This window comes from Haliaeetus albicilla, chromosome 22 (genome assembly GCF_947461875.1).
Source record: "Haliaeetus albicilla chromosome 22, bHalAlb1.1, whole genome shotgun sequence".
Taxonomy (NCBI): domain Eukaryota; kingdom Metazoa; phylum Chordata; class Aves; order Accipitriformes; family Accipitridae; genus Haliaeetus; species Haliaeetus albicilla.
This window is the reverse complement of record NC_091504.1, coordinates 17,819,846-17,836,579: the sequence shown is the minus strand read 5'-3', so window position 1 is coordinate 17,836,579 and position 16,734 is coordinate 17,819,846. Positions and strand designations below refer to the sequence as shown.

At 39.5% G+C, this 16,734-nt stretch overlaps 1 protein-coding gene across 2 annotated transcripts in view; it reads right to left on the bottom strand.

Moving 5' to 3' along the window:
* Positions 1-2,038: 2,038 nt before the first annotated feature.
* Positions 2,039-16,734, bottom strand: part of OTOA (otoancorin) — a 41,649-nt gene continuing 26,953 nt past the window's right edge. For both annotated transcript variants that reach the window (XM_069810131.1, XM_069810130.1), the window contains exons 23-30: positions 14,076-14,263; positions 10,076-10,231; positions 8,503-8,645; positions 7,963-8,099; positions 6,893-6,990; positions 4,796-4,988; positions 3,566-3,655; positions 2,039-3,004 (exon numbers count right to left, since the gene is read on the bottom strand). In XM_069810131.1, the coding sequence (XP_069666232.1) occupies positions 3,588-3,655; positions 4,796-4,988; positions 6,893-6,990; positions 7,963-8,099; positions 8,503-8,645; positions 10,076-10,231; positions 14,076-14,263 (983 nt within the window). In that variant the 3' untranslated portion in view covers positions 2,039-3,004; positions 3,566-3,587. The remainder of the gene's footprint in view (positions 3,005-3,565; positions 3,656-4,795; positions 4,989-6,892; positions 6,991-7,962; positions 8,100-8,502; positions 8,646-10,075; positions 10,232-14,075; positions 14,264-16,734) is intronic.

The window sequence follows — 16,734 nt, the reverse complement described above, 5'->3', positions numbered from 1 at the left end:
AATCTGATTTTTTTTTCCTCATTCTCAAATATAAATGTTAGAACTAAAAGGATCTAGGAAAAATTAAGCTTGGTTTAAACAAATGTTACTCACATCTACAACAAACAGCAACACTTCTTTAAGAATCAAAGAAATCTTTATACAACATTTCTCTGTAGTATATTCTTCCCCCAAATCCCGATGGTGTGAATGAAAAGAGAGGGACCGTGAGACATTTTTCCCATTAATGCATTCCAGTGAAAGTGATCATGTGCATTTTGTATGTAATAGACATATGCACAGGGGACAGATCCGTAGGACTAGCAGTATCCTATGGCATGGATGCCTGCGTTAAGGGGTTCTGTGGTTTGTTTCACAGGAGTAAAAAGGGAAGTGTACACGTTTCAGTTTCCTCTTACCAATGGAAGTGTGCTAGATTGTGAATGGATAGCAGATTACATACATGGATTACATACTGTGCATACTAGTGCTCTCCATCTCTTTCTCTCCTTTCCATCTACTCTTCCCACAGAAATTCAGTTTCAACAGTTTTGAGGGAGGTATCTCATGAATCACAGTTTTTGTAGAATGGGTTTTTCCATCAGTAACCTTTACAAGAGGTACATTGGCAAAAGTAAAATTGCTTTTCTACAACACTCGCCATCCAAGATGCTCACACCATCTTATGAACCAAATAGGATTTGTAATCTCACTGTGAAATAAGTACAACATTAAGTGGGTGCTCCACATATACCCTTCCTACGCCATTCTGGTAAAAAAAAGATATGTCTTTGACCAAATGTAAATGCAATGCCAAAGTTATTAACATAATTATTAAATTAATAAAATAAATAAATAATCAAGGAGTTAGGCTATTTAAAAGCACTTGTGCTTGAAAGAAATTACAGCACAGATGGCACAAAACAAAGAGCTCACTCCTGCTCCAATTAAAATCTAAACTCTGACTCACATAATTGCAGACGGAATCACTCCCAGGTACACTGACAGAAGAAGATCATTTTCAGCTCATATAGATTTTTGAAGTGCTTGCTATAGCTAAGCCACGTATCTGACTTAAACAGCTGAACTGGAAATGCTGACTGTCCTCTTGACTATGAAAATATTCTCCCGGATCTTCACTGAAGTGCACACAGAATTCAAGTCAGGCAATTTCTAGAAATCAAACAACCTTTTAGTACTTTCACATCTAAATGGGACAGAACTTTTTAACGTGAAAAAACAGATAAATCTTTATAATGTATTTGATCCATTGAAGCATTTTCCGGTTTTAGTGGGCATTTGCATGTATTTGCTGAGATTGATAAAACAATTTTTTTTCTCTTTAAATAAATGTTGCAATCTCCTGTTTACATGCAGAAAAGGAAATGCAGTGGCAAAAGCTGGAATCTTAGCATTAGAGAAAAAGGTGCAAGGCAGTTTGCAGCAAGAGTAGTTCTTTGCTCATAAAATGCAAAACTAGAGCATGCAATATTATCTGTAACATCATGTCACACTTGCCAGGGTTAGTTATAGGCAAAGGCAGTTCCTAGAGCAGCAGATTGCTAAAGGGGGAGAGGGAACAGGAGGGGGTGAAAAACGGCCATGCTCTCACTGCCTACTTTGCCAATAACAAAGCCCTGAAAATCAGGTTAGCTCCTGCTGCTGCAGGAATGACTGAATATATGGGACTGTGGTGGGAGCTGTTATTCCCAACAGCAGCGGCAGCTAACGTTCACCCTTCCCCCAGCAGCAGCAAAACCAGCAAGCCTCTTCCCCCCAGCCCTCCCTCCCAGCCCCACTCCTATTGCTTCCCTACCTGCAGCAAAATTTCAATCCTGCTTTCAGTGCTAAGAAGCTAGATGTAATGTTTGTCATAAAGAAATACAAATAAAAGTTTGAAAGGCATTTACTACAGTACAGCCCTAAATGAAAAAGCTAAACTTTTAAGTCTATGCATTTTCTTTTTTAGTCTAGAAAAGATAAAGACTTTTGCAATGCTAAAACAGAAAACTGTACCATGCATTCTTGGCATAAAATTATGTTGAACAACATCAGAATGTACATTCACATGCAGAGGATTTTTAATATATCTGTTTTTTCCATTGTTTAAAATACTGAGGTGTGGCATGATAAACATTAGACATGTAAGCCATATGTTGATAAAACACATGAAAATATTTGTGGTTTATAATGATGAGAAATTGGTTATTACAGAGCTTGTGGAAAGTACTGGATTGACAGTCCTAGTAGTATGTAGGCCCAATGAACAGTTTTCCCTTACTATTCCCATGTGTATGCTTCAACCCCACCTGAAGTGAAGGGACTATCTCATGAACACAAGCAGGTGTCCATGGGGCATTCTGTCGCATGAAATACTAATAGTATTGCCAATGCCCTCTGTGTCAACAGTTCTGTTGAATACATACAGCCATGGGGAACTACGTTTGATACAGGTGCTTAAATTATAGGAACACGTCATCACTTCTTATCCGAGCAGGATTTAAACCAGCAGCCCAGAGATGAAGTTATTTTATTGCAACAGGAGTAACTTTTCGTAGGGTTTCTACTACATCACACAGAAGGATAGCCTCTGTCCAGAGGAATGTACACTCAAAGTGGAAGAAGAAAACCCAACAGATGGATACAACAGCGTGACCAAATTAGCCAACATAAAATGCACTGGGTACAACACATCAGCCTCCAAATAACAGTCACCTGCCACCTGTCCCCTAGGTCATTCAGGCTCCTCCTAACACATAACCATATATTTCAGTGATTTTTCTCGTGAGACAGATAAGCTATTTCCAGTTTTCAAATTTGTCTGAAGTATTTGGAGGGATCCTGTGTTACTTGTTAATGGTAAAGGTAGGGAAAGGGGATACTTCACATCATGATGGCAGATGAAGGTGTTGCTTTTAACAAATTAACCACATTGCACTTGGGCATCTCGGAACCTCTTGATTGTACTATTCATGCTGAGCTGCAAGTCTTTATCTCTAGCATCTCCTTTGTAAGCTCCAGGACACTGAAAACCAGAAAGCAAAGAAAAATACTAAGTCTTTTGACATACTTTGATTTACAGTCTTAAAGACTAAGTAGAACACTTAAGCATTTAGTTTGCTTAATTGGAATTTATACCTTAAGCCCACCAGTGCTCTCATTAAATTTTAGCCTAGCAAAATGGTAACATCCAATGAAAGTTAATGGCAATTCTTTTAACTGGAGATTATCAAAGCAGTTATGGAATAAAATCTTATCAGGAACAGGCAAAATACAGATTAATACCAACAACGTGTTCCAAATAACAATGCAGTAATGGACTGGTGTTACATGGAATTTTAAATATACTTTTGTTAAGGTTGGCTTTACAGTAAAGATAAGATAAAGTGCTTTCCCCTTGATTAGATTCTAAGATAGTCTAACAGAGACAGACACCTTTGTAAAACAGAAAAATTATTCAGAAATTGTTATCTCTGTATACAAAGCAGGAAGGGGATCCCACAGTCCTTCACCCTGTGCTGTTCGCTGTTAACAAGTGAACTATGTTTCTGTTATAAAGCTACCTCTTATTAAAAGTATAACTTACCTCAAGCTTAGCAATCATGGATTCAGAAAGGCAGGTGCAGCGTAAATACAGCACACAACCAGATGCCGAAGCCACTCAAACAAGGAGCACCTGAAAAGCAGAAAGCATTATGTCTTACCTACACCACCCCAAAGTGGTGCAGAAAATTCCAACATTTGAATCCTAATTGCATTCAGCTGCTCAAAAGACGACACCGGTCAGAATGGTCACTTCCAGTTTAACACACACAGCTCTGAAAAGAAGCATTTCATAGGGGTGGTACTCACTAAAGACAGGAATAATGAACGAGAAGCTCAAGAACTCATGTTATCTTTACCCAGAAAACTCGTCCCTTTGGCATATCTACAGAGGGAACAGGTCACGCATGTGAGGGAGCTGAGCCAAGTGCACTACTCAGGTGTTTCTGGGAAGGTCTGATCTTAATTCCAGTAAGGGCATCATAGCAGTTTAGTCCCCCTTACTCCTATTTTAACACCTCAACATCCCTCTCTTCTTCAATAGCTTATGTCTCACTGGTGTCACTGGAAGCAACAAAATTTGCTGTCTGATAGGGGTAAGTTCTCAATGTTGGCTTGACTATGTGCAAACTCTCACTCACTGTAAAACTTCCATTAACATACTTGCCAGCATAACCCGCCCAGTATAAACTGCAATATGGGGAAGTAAAACGTTAAACCACTGAAGCATATGTACTAATAGGCTTTAATTCCAAATAGAATGGGAACAGCAGGAAAAACTGTTCAGGATGTCCTACAGTCTGGATAAAGATGCTAATCCACCCCAGTGCCACCTCCTTTCCCACTTGCAGCTCTGCAAACAAGGTTCTGCTGCAGATAAAGGTTGTGATCTGAAGGTCCAGAGATGGAGATCCCTGCCTTAAATTAGGCAAAGAATATGGGAAAGGAGGAGAGGGAAAAGCTCACTGCTTCAGACTACATTTTACATAAGCTAGTGCTTAGCATAGTATAATGCTACTAGCAGCATATAGGTGCTAAAGCCATCTGACAATCTTCCTCCATTATCTCTTGCTGTGGGTAAATCTAACAACATACTTGCTGTTTCTCTTGGTCAGGCATGTGATCTGAGGCATGAGTTAAAAAGTTGATTACAAAATTCACTGTAACCCACCTTCGAAATACAGGTCTGATCCTGGTAGATGCTGCAAGCCTGCACACCCCACTGGTGCGTGTGTCCTTGCCCTCTAAGCAGGAGGAGGGAGTGACTACTCACCACTTGGAGCTGGGGTTTGCATGGCCTGAGTAGTGCTTGCACCGTTTTGCGATTCCGGGGCGCTTGTCCTGGCTCCGTCCAGCGCCAACTGAAGGCTCTGGAGCTGTGATGCATTCAGATGCTCACGCTGCGATCTGGTAACCATGGCGGCATTTTCAGGGCCCAGGTTTGCTATTTGTTCTGCAGACAATGCCTAGGAAGAATAAAAGCCAGAAAAATTGGTTTAGACTGTCAATTACATAAGGCAGGTAAGGAATCAGATGTCAGCACTGTCTTGGCATTTGGAATCACGGGAAGCAGCCTTCAACATTGCATTGCTATAAAAGAGCTCAACAGAGCTTAAAAAAAATCCTCTGCATTCATTTACTTCACTGACCACTCATCTATCTTTCACCCTTCTCTTTGCTGCTGGGATCTGACAGCTTAAGAAGCTTTCTATGCCAACACTGTATTGGACGCTTCCTCAATACATTGCTGGAGTTTAATTTTCCAGCCATTTCTTTTCTGATTTGTTCAAAGACTGATGACATTGTGCATCCTCTTGTATTTTCATTTATTTCCTCTTACATCTGCTCCCAAGCAACCTCACTTGAACCTATGTTTGACCTTTGATTATAGTTAGCAGTAGAGCAATGAGATGAAAAAACTCGTGCTTTAATCTCATTATCCAATTTTCTTTTTTAGACTGAAAGTCTTCCAAGTTTGGTCATATTAAAACTTGTGTTTAAAAATTAAACATGACAATCATAATCTTACAGTAATTATCTTCTATCGCATAGCAATTAACCAGTTTGTAAAGCCTGCATGTGTTGGGCATGCTGGATTGCTTTGATTCTAGTTAACATTCTGCAGTCACAAGAATTTCAGCCCTCCTACACAACGAGCCTTTGCTGCAACAATTCTGCATCCAGGTTCTACTTTAGAAAGACTATATACTCCTTCCAAGTAGGTCAGACAATGGAGCAAACCCTTCCTGATTTTTCATTGCCTACTAAATAGTGTGCTCTTTTAAACTGAGTAAACTCATGTAAATGCCTACAGGTCCAGAAATTTTGAATTCAGCCTCTTCTTAATTCAACTAAAGTCCACAATACAATGTAATTTTTCATAAATCAAAATCTGAATAACATATACAGCTCTAAAATGAAGTTATATAAAACCCATCTAAAAACTAAATCTCCTTTGAATCTTTTCAAATACGAAAACACTTCCAAGAAGGTGCCCTGTTATTTGCTAAGAACTTTTTGTAGTATCGTTACTGTTCTTACTCACAAAAATGTATGCTATTTGAAAGAAATTCTACAAGATGCTATACATCTTCAGTTTTGACTGTGTTTCAAAGAAATAGTTTCACTAAGGACATTTCAGGCTTATCTAAACTGTCAGTGGTACTGTGCAGAATAGTTAGCGTTCAAGGAGTTTTTCTCTTTTATGGAAGCTGACACAGTTAACTATCTGTTTAGCTCATCTGTCCATAAGTACATTGCTTGCCCGAGCATCTGAAAGAGACCAGCCTAGGCAGAATATTAATCTTGTCACTAAGTCAAATAAAGTCTGGGGCAACGATCTCAAGATCCATGTTCTAATTTCTGGTCCACATTCAGAACTACTATAATTAGATTTAATTCCTTTCCGATCTGTATCTGCCTGTACAATCTGTTTTTCAGAGCTAACTCAGGAGAATGTTGCCAGATTTTAGGATAATAAAAAAGCTCTTACATAGTCAGCAGAGAAATTTGTAGCTATGATAGCATCTTTCCAAATGTTAATAAACAGAGAAGAAAACTCAGATCCGAATACAGTGTTGGAGGAAAGAAGAGTCCATTCCCTGCTTTCTGACCCTAGATCTTTGTTTTTTCCTTGGGATGCATTCTGAAGAATAAATAAAGCTTGTCTAGCATACTTTATGGGCATCACAAATACAGATGATATAGCTGAAAGTTAATGTTTCAGATCCTTGACTGCCTCTCACTTAACAAACCATAGAAAAATTCTTGCTGAAACTCAAAACCAAACCAGAAATCAGTGCTGCAGTTTATTTATACTAGAGTAAAAATGATAGAATTTTGGTTACTTCTTCAGTAATTGAGCTCTTACTTGGAAAATTTCAGGAGGTATATGTCTTACTGCTATTGGCTGAAAATACGGCATCAAGTTTTTATCAAAAGCTTTTAATTCACTCTCATTCAAACCACCTAAAAAAAAAAAAGGAACAAAACTCAGTTAATATTCTTTTTATTAGATTTATTTTTAGACTAATACAAATTTTAAGCGTTTATACAAAATATCTAATAAATTGTTTACTCCAGTGCATTATGGAAAGAAATACTGGTTCTTTTTTTGTTTTGTTTCTTTCATTATATTCCAGCATTGCAAATCATCTGACCTTAACCACTGGTATGGAATGTAGTCTGAGTTACTTTATCTTGGAAAAGAGACAATGATAAAAATCAATAAAATCATAAGCAGTGTTATTAGGGAATGCTTGTTCACAGCCTATTCTGATGCAAGATTAGGGAGCATAAGCGTGCAATGGGAGTTACTTCCTCACCCATTAGGTACTTACAGTGTGGAATTATTGCTGCGGGCATTGGGGATGCTAAAATTTAGGAGAGTTCAATGTGCAGTTAAATGATCACAGGAAAAAAAATCCACAAACAAAACTGTGTGCGACCTCTGGCTCAGGAAGTCTCCGAGGCTGCGAGAACACTCTGGAGAAGTATCGCTCCAGGCTAACCCTGCTCTTTCGCTCTTCCCTGGGCAGCCCATTCTTTCCACTGTTGGAGGCAGGATGCTCAGTCAGCTAGAGCACTGCTGTGACCCGATACAGCCACTCTTGTAGCAGCATGGTTCACAAATAGTGAGTGGGTCTGAAATCCTGGTTAGCCTTGCCCTCCTTGATTTACCCTTTCCAACTTACAGGACCCAAATGACTTCAGGCTGTGCTCCCCAAGGTCAGTTTGAGCAGATTCAGAGAACCTTATGGCGAATACCATGACTTTTCCTTAGGGCTAATGAAATTGCTGGATGTCCATCCCTGCGGGTGACTCCTCTCTGCAAGGAATGTCTTTTGCCAGTCTAGAAAAATGCACTGCTATGCGAACCTGTCTCAATGCTTAATATCAATGCTTCAGAATCATCACCATCTGGAGTCTGAATTCTGTTACCTGCTATAGTACCAATTTCCTGTAAAATAGAGCCGTTCCAGCTGGCAGCAGTACCAAACACAGATTCTGTCACCTTCTTAAACTGCCTCAGAACAGGGGTGCTACAAAACAACAGGCCAATTCTTGCAACAGCAGCACTGCAAAAGGCAACAAGGTTAACGTTACATGCTGCAATTACATGCAATACTAAATATGCCTGGAATATACTTAGTCTGCTGTAAGAAGACCGTAAACCCATTTTCAATTTAAAATATACGTACACAAATTGCATGCAAATGTTTAATGCTTTGAGCAAAAACCTGGGTTTCTCAATATAATACTTCAATGGCGGGATATAAACGGCAGAGGAAAACTAAAACAGAATATATTTTAAACAATTAGTGTACACTTTCCGTAACAGTTATTGCCTTTCTAAAAGCATTTAAAATGTAAAGAAGTGTCCTTTAGGCTCTGGAAATCTTGAAGGAAAACAAATTGCACAGTAAATTTTATCAACAGAGATACTAATAAATATTTCATTAAGTATTAAAAATGCAGTACCTGAATTCAGCAGTCCTTATGGACATGATTTCTGTGGAGTTCAAAGCACAGAGAATAGCTCCTAATCCAACTAAATCAAAGCTTTTTAGTGTACCGATTGTCTGGCCAGAGTCTTCTAGAAAACCTTGCAAAATAGATCTTGCCTACAAAAGCAGTAAGATATTATGCATGAACAGAGTAAATATAATTGAAGGTAGAAGCTCAAAATCCTACCAGAAGCTATGGACCATATACAATCCTGAGCCTCCCCAGTGTAATTACTTGGAGTTTTGCCATGGCCTTCAGGAGGAGCACTGTCACCACCTATATGTGACGCTTAAATGGCACTGTTGCACAATCACTTCCCAACTGCAAGTGATTTGAAAGCACTCTGTACCTCTTCTGCCAGGTCACAAGGAAACACTTCACCAGACGAAACAGGCATTGAACCGCCTAGCAGAACTGCCCAATTCAATTAAATTGCTAGAAGAAAACGTAAATTACTCAAGGAGATCAATATGAAATTTTTAGTTTTTCTAATACTCAGGTTGTCTTGTCTTATTTAAGCTTCATACAGAGGTGGTGACCTGTGTTTAGAATTAATTTTCAGATATGAATGAGATAATGGTACCAAAATGCCTTTGCAAGCCTACATCATTTAGGATGGTGCTCATCCTAAACTAACCATTTAAAAACTTCGTGTCTAGCTTAAGCCTGTCACCAACATATCCTTCAAAGCCAGTGAAAGAAACAAGCATCTTCCAAGATTTCCTAATCTATCCACAACGCTGAGCCTCAAATGACTAGCTTAAACTAGCTGCCTAACTTTTAGACAACTGAAGTTAGGCAGGATGAATCTCTTTTAACTAGCTGTTCTTACTGACAGCAGGAAACCTCAAAAGCCAACTAGTATTGTACAAAATCCTCCCAAGTGGTTCCTTCTCATGGTGCTCTTCAGAACAAGAATCTATTAAACAGATCTGTGATATTCTGCCAAAGCTGGCTGCCACCCTGCCAGCATCTGTGCAACTGAGGAGCCCTGATGGTATGGGTCAGAGAGTCAGAAATATGCTGCCAATTGCATATACAAATAAAAGCTTTTAACTCTTATTATGAAAGTTGCATTGACATAACTAGAAGTTATTCAAGGAAAGGAAGATGAGCATATTTGCTAATAACTTAGGCTTCTAGGGAAATGGATGCTAGGGTTGGGGGGCACACTACCTCTTCAGTGATTACTCTTAAGTTAGGAAGGGCTACTATCTCCCAGCAGTAGTGTCTGTTCTGGGGCCAGTGTGAGAGGAGCTGCTGACCTCTTTCTACTACTTAGTGGGCAAGTGCTAAAAAATATGCTCGTCACCACCACAATTAACAGTGATTGATGTCCTCTTGGCCATCTCATCAGGGAAGCCAGCAGCCAGGCACACATCGGTGCTGACCTACCTGCCCACTTTCACTGGGGTCACAGCCACAGGAAAGCAGCAGGGAGTAGTGTGGATTGCTGTATCTGTTTCCTAGGCGATTCCAGGTCTTCAGTCCCAAAGGGTGTGAATCCAGAGCCTTTCACCCGGAGTACGTTCAATAACTTACTTACCTGGGTAAGAGTCCATTCTGTTTGCTGACTAAGTACAGAAATGGTGTCGATCGAATGCAAATCCAGCTCTTCGATTTCATGTTCGGTGAGTGCCAGAGCAATGCGTCCCAGGGAAACAATATGATAGCTCTTCCAGTCTGGCAGTGATCCCCAAACCTTTAGAAGAGATTCATTAATGTCTGTTAGATCATTATCAGTCTTCCCCTATATACAACATTCTCAAACCCCTTGGTTTCAAAAGTCCCAATACCTGAAGTGTGCCTTTTTGCACACAAAAGGCAGAGCTTAGGTATTGTGAAGGTTTTCCAGGTTCTACACTAATAATGGTTAGTTTATCTAAAAATGCTGCAATTTGTACAGCTTGAGCTTGTTGATAAGTCAGCACAGGGACTGCTGGAATTGTTGCTGTAGGAGCAAGTACCACTAAAAGCAATAAAAATGCAAGTCTGTGCTGAGATCTGCACTGTTACACTGCTACTGTGAAAGCAGCACCCGGGCTACCCAGGCTTCTACACCAGCTGCAATCGCTCTGGTGGAGTGACTTTAAATTGCTTTTGTGACCAGCCATTGTGCTCATTCATTGACAAGGAAAGCAGAAATCAAAGTAGAGAATTGGGTAATACAGACAAATAGCCAATTCCTAAAGTTCTGATTTCTAGTTTGTGTGCAAACAATATTAAAAAAAAAAAGATTTAAATGTGTTTGTACAGATACAGTTAAATCTGCAAAGCTCTGTAAAAACAAGGAAATAAGCAGGGGCTCTTCTAAACCAGTACCAATGTATTTGAACTGACAAGTTCCACTGCTTTTAACTTTATCCGCAATATAGTTACAGTGATTCAAAAGCTGTCACAGATCAGCCCTAAGAAAATTTTGATTTCAGGAAAAGGTCTGCCTGAATGAGGAATAATGAAAGTCCATCAAGACCTGAGTTTGCAGAGGCTAGAACTGTCAACTACATTTAGTTGGAAATGATAGAAGACAGTAGTCAGTGGTCAGTATCTCTCAGGATGTGGCCAACTGTCTTTACAGAAAAAAGACACTGGGTTTTGACTGGAGGAAGTGACTTGAACAAGACAGGCATACATTAAAAAAAAAAAGCTCCCTTTAAAGGTCTCATGTATTTCAGCAACTTTGTTTTATGTCAGTCAATACATGACAGTTTTCTAGTACATGATTGTGCTGCTAACTCCACACAGAAAAATAAAATAAAACTAAAAGCCCAGTCCTGGGCAAGTTGATCATTCATGCTGTCTGATTCATGGAAATATTTATTCCCTTTTCAGGATAGCTACAATTTAACTTTTGTTCAAAAAATTAGAAACGTCAAAGCTAGTAAGGACTTGCTGAAGGAATACCTCCTCAGTTGCCGACTAAATAGTGTTTGCACCTTCAAATACATATGAAGCTGTACAACCTGCATAAAATAAAGAAAAAGAGAAAGATCTCTGGGATAAGATACTCCTTATACAGAGTTGCAGACTATCTGCTGTTCATACCAACGTGCCTATCCAACACAGAGCAGCCTCAGGACTGCTGAAGTGCTTTTCTCAACTATGACCCTTGGGTTAGGGATTTGTTTAAGAGATGCTTTGCTGGACTGGTACCTCCTGACTGAGTTTCCACCAGATCTTTTATGCCGGTTTTACGATGTCATAAAGAAACAGAAAAAGGGTCTAAGCCTGGGAAATTTCAATCTTTTCCAAAGAAAATAGTAAAAAGCATTAGTCCAATTTTAAAGCTCTTAATTCTCTAGCTTAAGAGATACATGAAACACATGCAGTTAAAAATGTTGTGTGTCTATTTCCTGATCTAGGTCATAAACTACAGAATTTGAAGTACTTCATAAATATTATTATCTGACAGTGCTGGATGAAATCTCAGACATGATGATATAAATAACAACACATGAAACTGAAACACTCCCTTGTCCTCATTCACCTAGAGACTACAGATCCATGCATCTGTTACTATTGCAGAGCCTGGAGACCTTCCACTTGCAAGTGAGCTAAGCTTCTTACTTTCATTAAGACACAATCTGATAACTAGGCTTTTTGAATTAGTTTGGGACCATGAGTAGTACGCAGTTTCTTTTAGGGGAAATCAATCAATTTAGGAGAAATTAAAGCTGGCTTAATCAAACACTTAATCAAAGATGCCCTTTAGTTAATAACATAACAGCATCTTATGCACAGCATTTCCAAGAGCTTTGCCTATACTGTCTGATTTCTCATGCTTCACTTCAGTGTAACACTATGTTGCATTTTGCAAATTAATATATAGGAAGTCTGTCTTTGTCTAGCAGCAATCTGTCTTACAAACACTCACACAGACAGAATATACTTTCATTCAGTGCACTACAGGTCTGTACATCTTTGAATTGAATATAGCTGGGATATGAGTGTATTAACCTTGTTGGCAGTTTCTGAAAAACAGATACCACTCTGTAAGTATAGCATTATGTTGCACTGCTGTAAAATATTTTAGTTCCCACTATCTCAGATGAGCACTGTTTTTATTTCCTTCTAGGATTTTTTTTTTTTCCCCTTTTCCTACCCACATGTCTCCGTGCTGACAGAGGGAAGCTGTCTTGGGAAGAATGCATTTCATGCGGTGGGATGTTGTCCTACTGCAATGAGGCAGCAGAGACAGAATTGCAGTCACCATCTGCTTTCAGAAATCTCGTTAGTGCCACTTGTCTTTGAGCACCTGCCGTTCAGGAGTTTTAAAAGCTGAGCTTCACTGCTAAAAATTGCACTGTTGGCCTTACCTACCCAAAAGTCATGATCAGCTCCACTATTTTGGCTGCAGCTGCTGGTTTAAGGAGATGCTGCCCAGGTCCACTTTGTCCCCTGCTCCTGTCTCCAAGCATCTGCACTTGTACTACTTGCAGCCAACTGCACTTATAGATGCTTCCTAACCTCATTCTGTCAGAATGAGCTGATGGAGCCTAAAAAGGACTTTTAAAATGTTGGATTATTTTGACAGAACGGGATTACAGAGTAGCTAGCCATGCAGAGATGGAAGCAGAGAGCAGATAACCTCCAGCAGATGCTGGTGACAGGAAGCTGAAGATAGGCTGGGGATGGTAACCTCTTCACCTCTGGGTTTTCTGCAACCAAATCAACTTGTCCTACTGCACCCTAAGGCTTTTCCTTGCTGAAACAAAAGTATGTTTGGGACACAACCTGTTCCCTGGCAGTGCAGGCAACCACAAAGCAGCAAGAGGAGGTGACCCCCAGGGAGGAGTGCAATGCCAACAACAGGGATGGACCAAGGTCCCAGATGGGCTGAGCCCAGGGCAGAGACCACTCCGAGAAGCTCAAGAGGAGCTGCATTGCCGCACTCTGAAAGAAAGGTGCCAGCGGTGCTGCAGGAGTGATGACAAGAGCTGAGACTACAGCCCTGTTCCTCTCCGTGAATCTACAGCCTGGCAAAGATAGCGGTCTTCTCGTGCTGTGTTTCTGTAACTTCTTACACTCACCGGGAATACCCTAAGTGAAGACAGACTAAATGCATGTGGTCTTTTTTCCTCCCTAAAATTCCCCACTGATGGGTTTGTCCCTGTCTGTGACAAGAAGGCGGGAGAATGAGCTTTATTCAGCTAATAACAGTCTCTTTCAGTCAGTCTGATTTTACACCACTGTAAACTATATTTAACATTGATGTAGACAGTCTAACAGTCTGAGCTTAATTCTCAGCAGGCCAATCAACAGCCTGTAGTACTGCTTGCTGATTTTTCATTTATGAAAGAAAAGTGAGAAGCAAGCAACTGAAAAGCAATTCAAAAGCAAAAGCACTGAAGTTTTTCAGATGGCTGTTGACTCTAAAGCAAGGGCAATAGTCTTACATCACCATCTCACATTATTTTTCCAATAAATAATAGATATTCTTGCAGCAGTAGTGACATTGCCATAGCACAGTTATTTTAGAACTGCATAGTTCAATAACAGCAAATCAAATTATGGATTTAATTTTCCTTCACAGACAGGAGAGTTACCTGCTTGGCTTTTTCTTTCAAGGCAATAAGCTGGGAGCTGTTAAAACCTGAGACAAACCCAAGAAGTTCCACATTTTTGTCAAAAGTCCCTGCGTCCATGCATTTCAGTTCCTGAACTGACCAAAAGACATTTGCTTCTGATAATTTAATAATTTCATCTGAAGAAGGAGCTCTGGTTCCCAGACAATCTGGAAAAAAAGTCAAATAGCAAGAGTTTTCTTCAAGGAGACTGAAAAAAAGAAATCACAGCAATATAAAGATTTAAGAGGGTGGCAGACTATGAATTAACTGCAGCTGATGTGATATTGATAAATGAATTATCTTGCAATGAAATAATTTCTTTAAATATTTACATTGTTAACATCCTGGATATAAAACTAGAATTTTCCTAACTTGCAAGAAATGTTATATTCCTTGTCCTCCAAAGGCAGCACGTGCTGGAAAAGAAAATAGGAGCAGACATATATTTTGGAACAGTTACAATATAGGGTGCCACAACAAAACTAAAATCTGGATGTGTGCAATAAGAGTAACCAATATCTTGCAAGTTTTTTCAAGTCAAATTCCCTAAAGGCATAAAAACCCAGGCAAGGGCTTATTCTGAGGTAAACCCACCATTTGCTGGGAGCCTTGCTTGAGGAAGAATGAAATGCAAATCTTTAGGATGACCTCCGTTGAAGTCTCCATATAGCTATGTCATTGTTCACAAAAAAATGTGGCAGCTGAATAAACTTCTCCAAGTTCAAGTAGCACATATGTGAATCCAGCTCAACAGGAAAATAACAGACATGAGAGGTCCTTTTACTCTGATACCCTGACAAAGATGTATGTCTTCTAAGACTTGCCTGACATTTAAACAAGGTGCAGACAGACGCTGGATGTGTCAGAGAAGCACGGTGCTTGTTCTTTACGTCAAGCATGTTGTTAAAATGTCAGGCTCTAGAGAGGACTGTTTCACTTAGAACTGTTTGGACAGACAAACTCCATTTAAAAATCTTATTTACGGTCAGGTTCTGACCCTATGCATGATCAAACAAGACAATTTCCATTGTGTGTTTTAACAAATCCTGGTCTTTGTTGGCATAATCTACCTCTAATATTGATGGAAAGCAGAAATTAGAATCCTAATGTGGTTGCTTACTCCTCTCTCTCCTGTCACTAATTTAGGAAAACCTTATTAAATAATTATCTAAACCAAATAATCCCTACATGTCTTCAGATACGGTCATTACCAGTAAAAAGCAAGAATTTCACAGATGCTGTGCCTGAGCTAAGCTCCCCCATATAAATAAATTAAAGCGAGGATGTACAAAGTAGATTTGTACTTTGAAAGGAGGCAGAGGAGGGATTTATTTGCATCAAAGGAAGCTGCAGTAGTGGGTAGAACACTGAAAAGATTGAATCTGTTGAGCAAACGAAAATGTTGTTCAGCTTCCACTGTACCAGCTGATGTTCTGCTCTCCCTTTTCACCGCCCTCTTGTGAAGCTGCATTGTTTCACTTTTCCCTGCTGCAAAAGGCCAGCTTTTATTATGTAAATACTAACCATCCAGACACAATGCAGTCCCCTTCCCCAAGTCATGAAAACCTAATATTTTGTGTTCTTGGAAAAAACATTGATTTTATTATTTGTAACACACCAGATACATTGGTGTGATTACAGAGGGAAATACTAATTAGACTCCTGGCTTTGCTTCCTATATCTGATGCTACTTCACTCTTCCTATTGCTATATAATCACATTTAGTTTGATGAAGAACAGATTATACATATAATATATTCTAACATCTCAGTGCTTGAGGTAAGCAACTTGAATTATTTTTCCAGCATTGCCACTGCTTTCTGGTAGCATCTTGGACATACGATTCCCGAGTTTTGCCTCATATGTTCCGTCTTGCCTTAAGCACCACCTTTATTTTTATCTTGATGTAGACATAGATGTAAGAACTCTGTTACTGGTAATTGTTACTGTTTTTAATATTAGCTCACAACTGGGCTGTGGGAAATGTAAAATAGCAGGTTGGTAGCATGAAGAGCATCAGTGTTATTCTAGAGCCATTTTCATAATACCCAATTTTCTGGTGATTTACAAATCAGTTATAAAACTTCATTCCTTATTGAAACCATTGTGTGTTGCGTGGAGTTGATAAGACTATCTTTGGTAACAGAACTTCAATACCACACTTGGACTGCAGAAGTATTTCTTAGACTAGCATAAACAATCCTTCAATTTTTCACCTCCCAGACTCCCCGCAGCTGAACTCATGCACCCCAAGTGAAGAATGAAGAGCCTCCATAGCTTGGAACCAAGTTATCCTTTGACAAAGATCATTAGCTTCACTGGCAGGTTTATATTGGTCTTGCAATGCAGATGAGTTAGCTCTGCAACTGCACAGGACATGAGTTAGTCTGATTAGAGAAGTCTTTGGGATTCACGCTGTGATCCAGAGGCCTAAAAAAGCACACGTAAGGACACAAGCATACTGAAATACCTGATGCTGAACCTTTAGTCCTGTGGCCCATGTCTAAAGAAATACGATTTATGATCTGATGGCTTACTTGCTCGAGGAAGAGTGAATTTCATGCATACAGACGGACTAATACTCTGCTATTTACCTAGCTCGATTCTGCTTTTTTAGAGCATGATAATTGTGTAATGA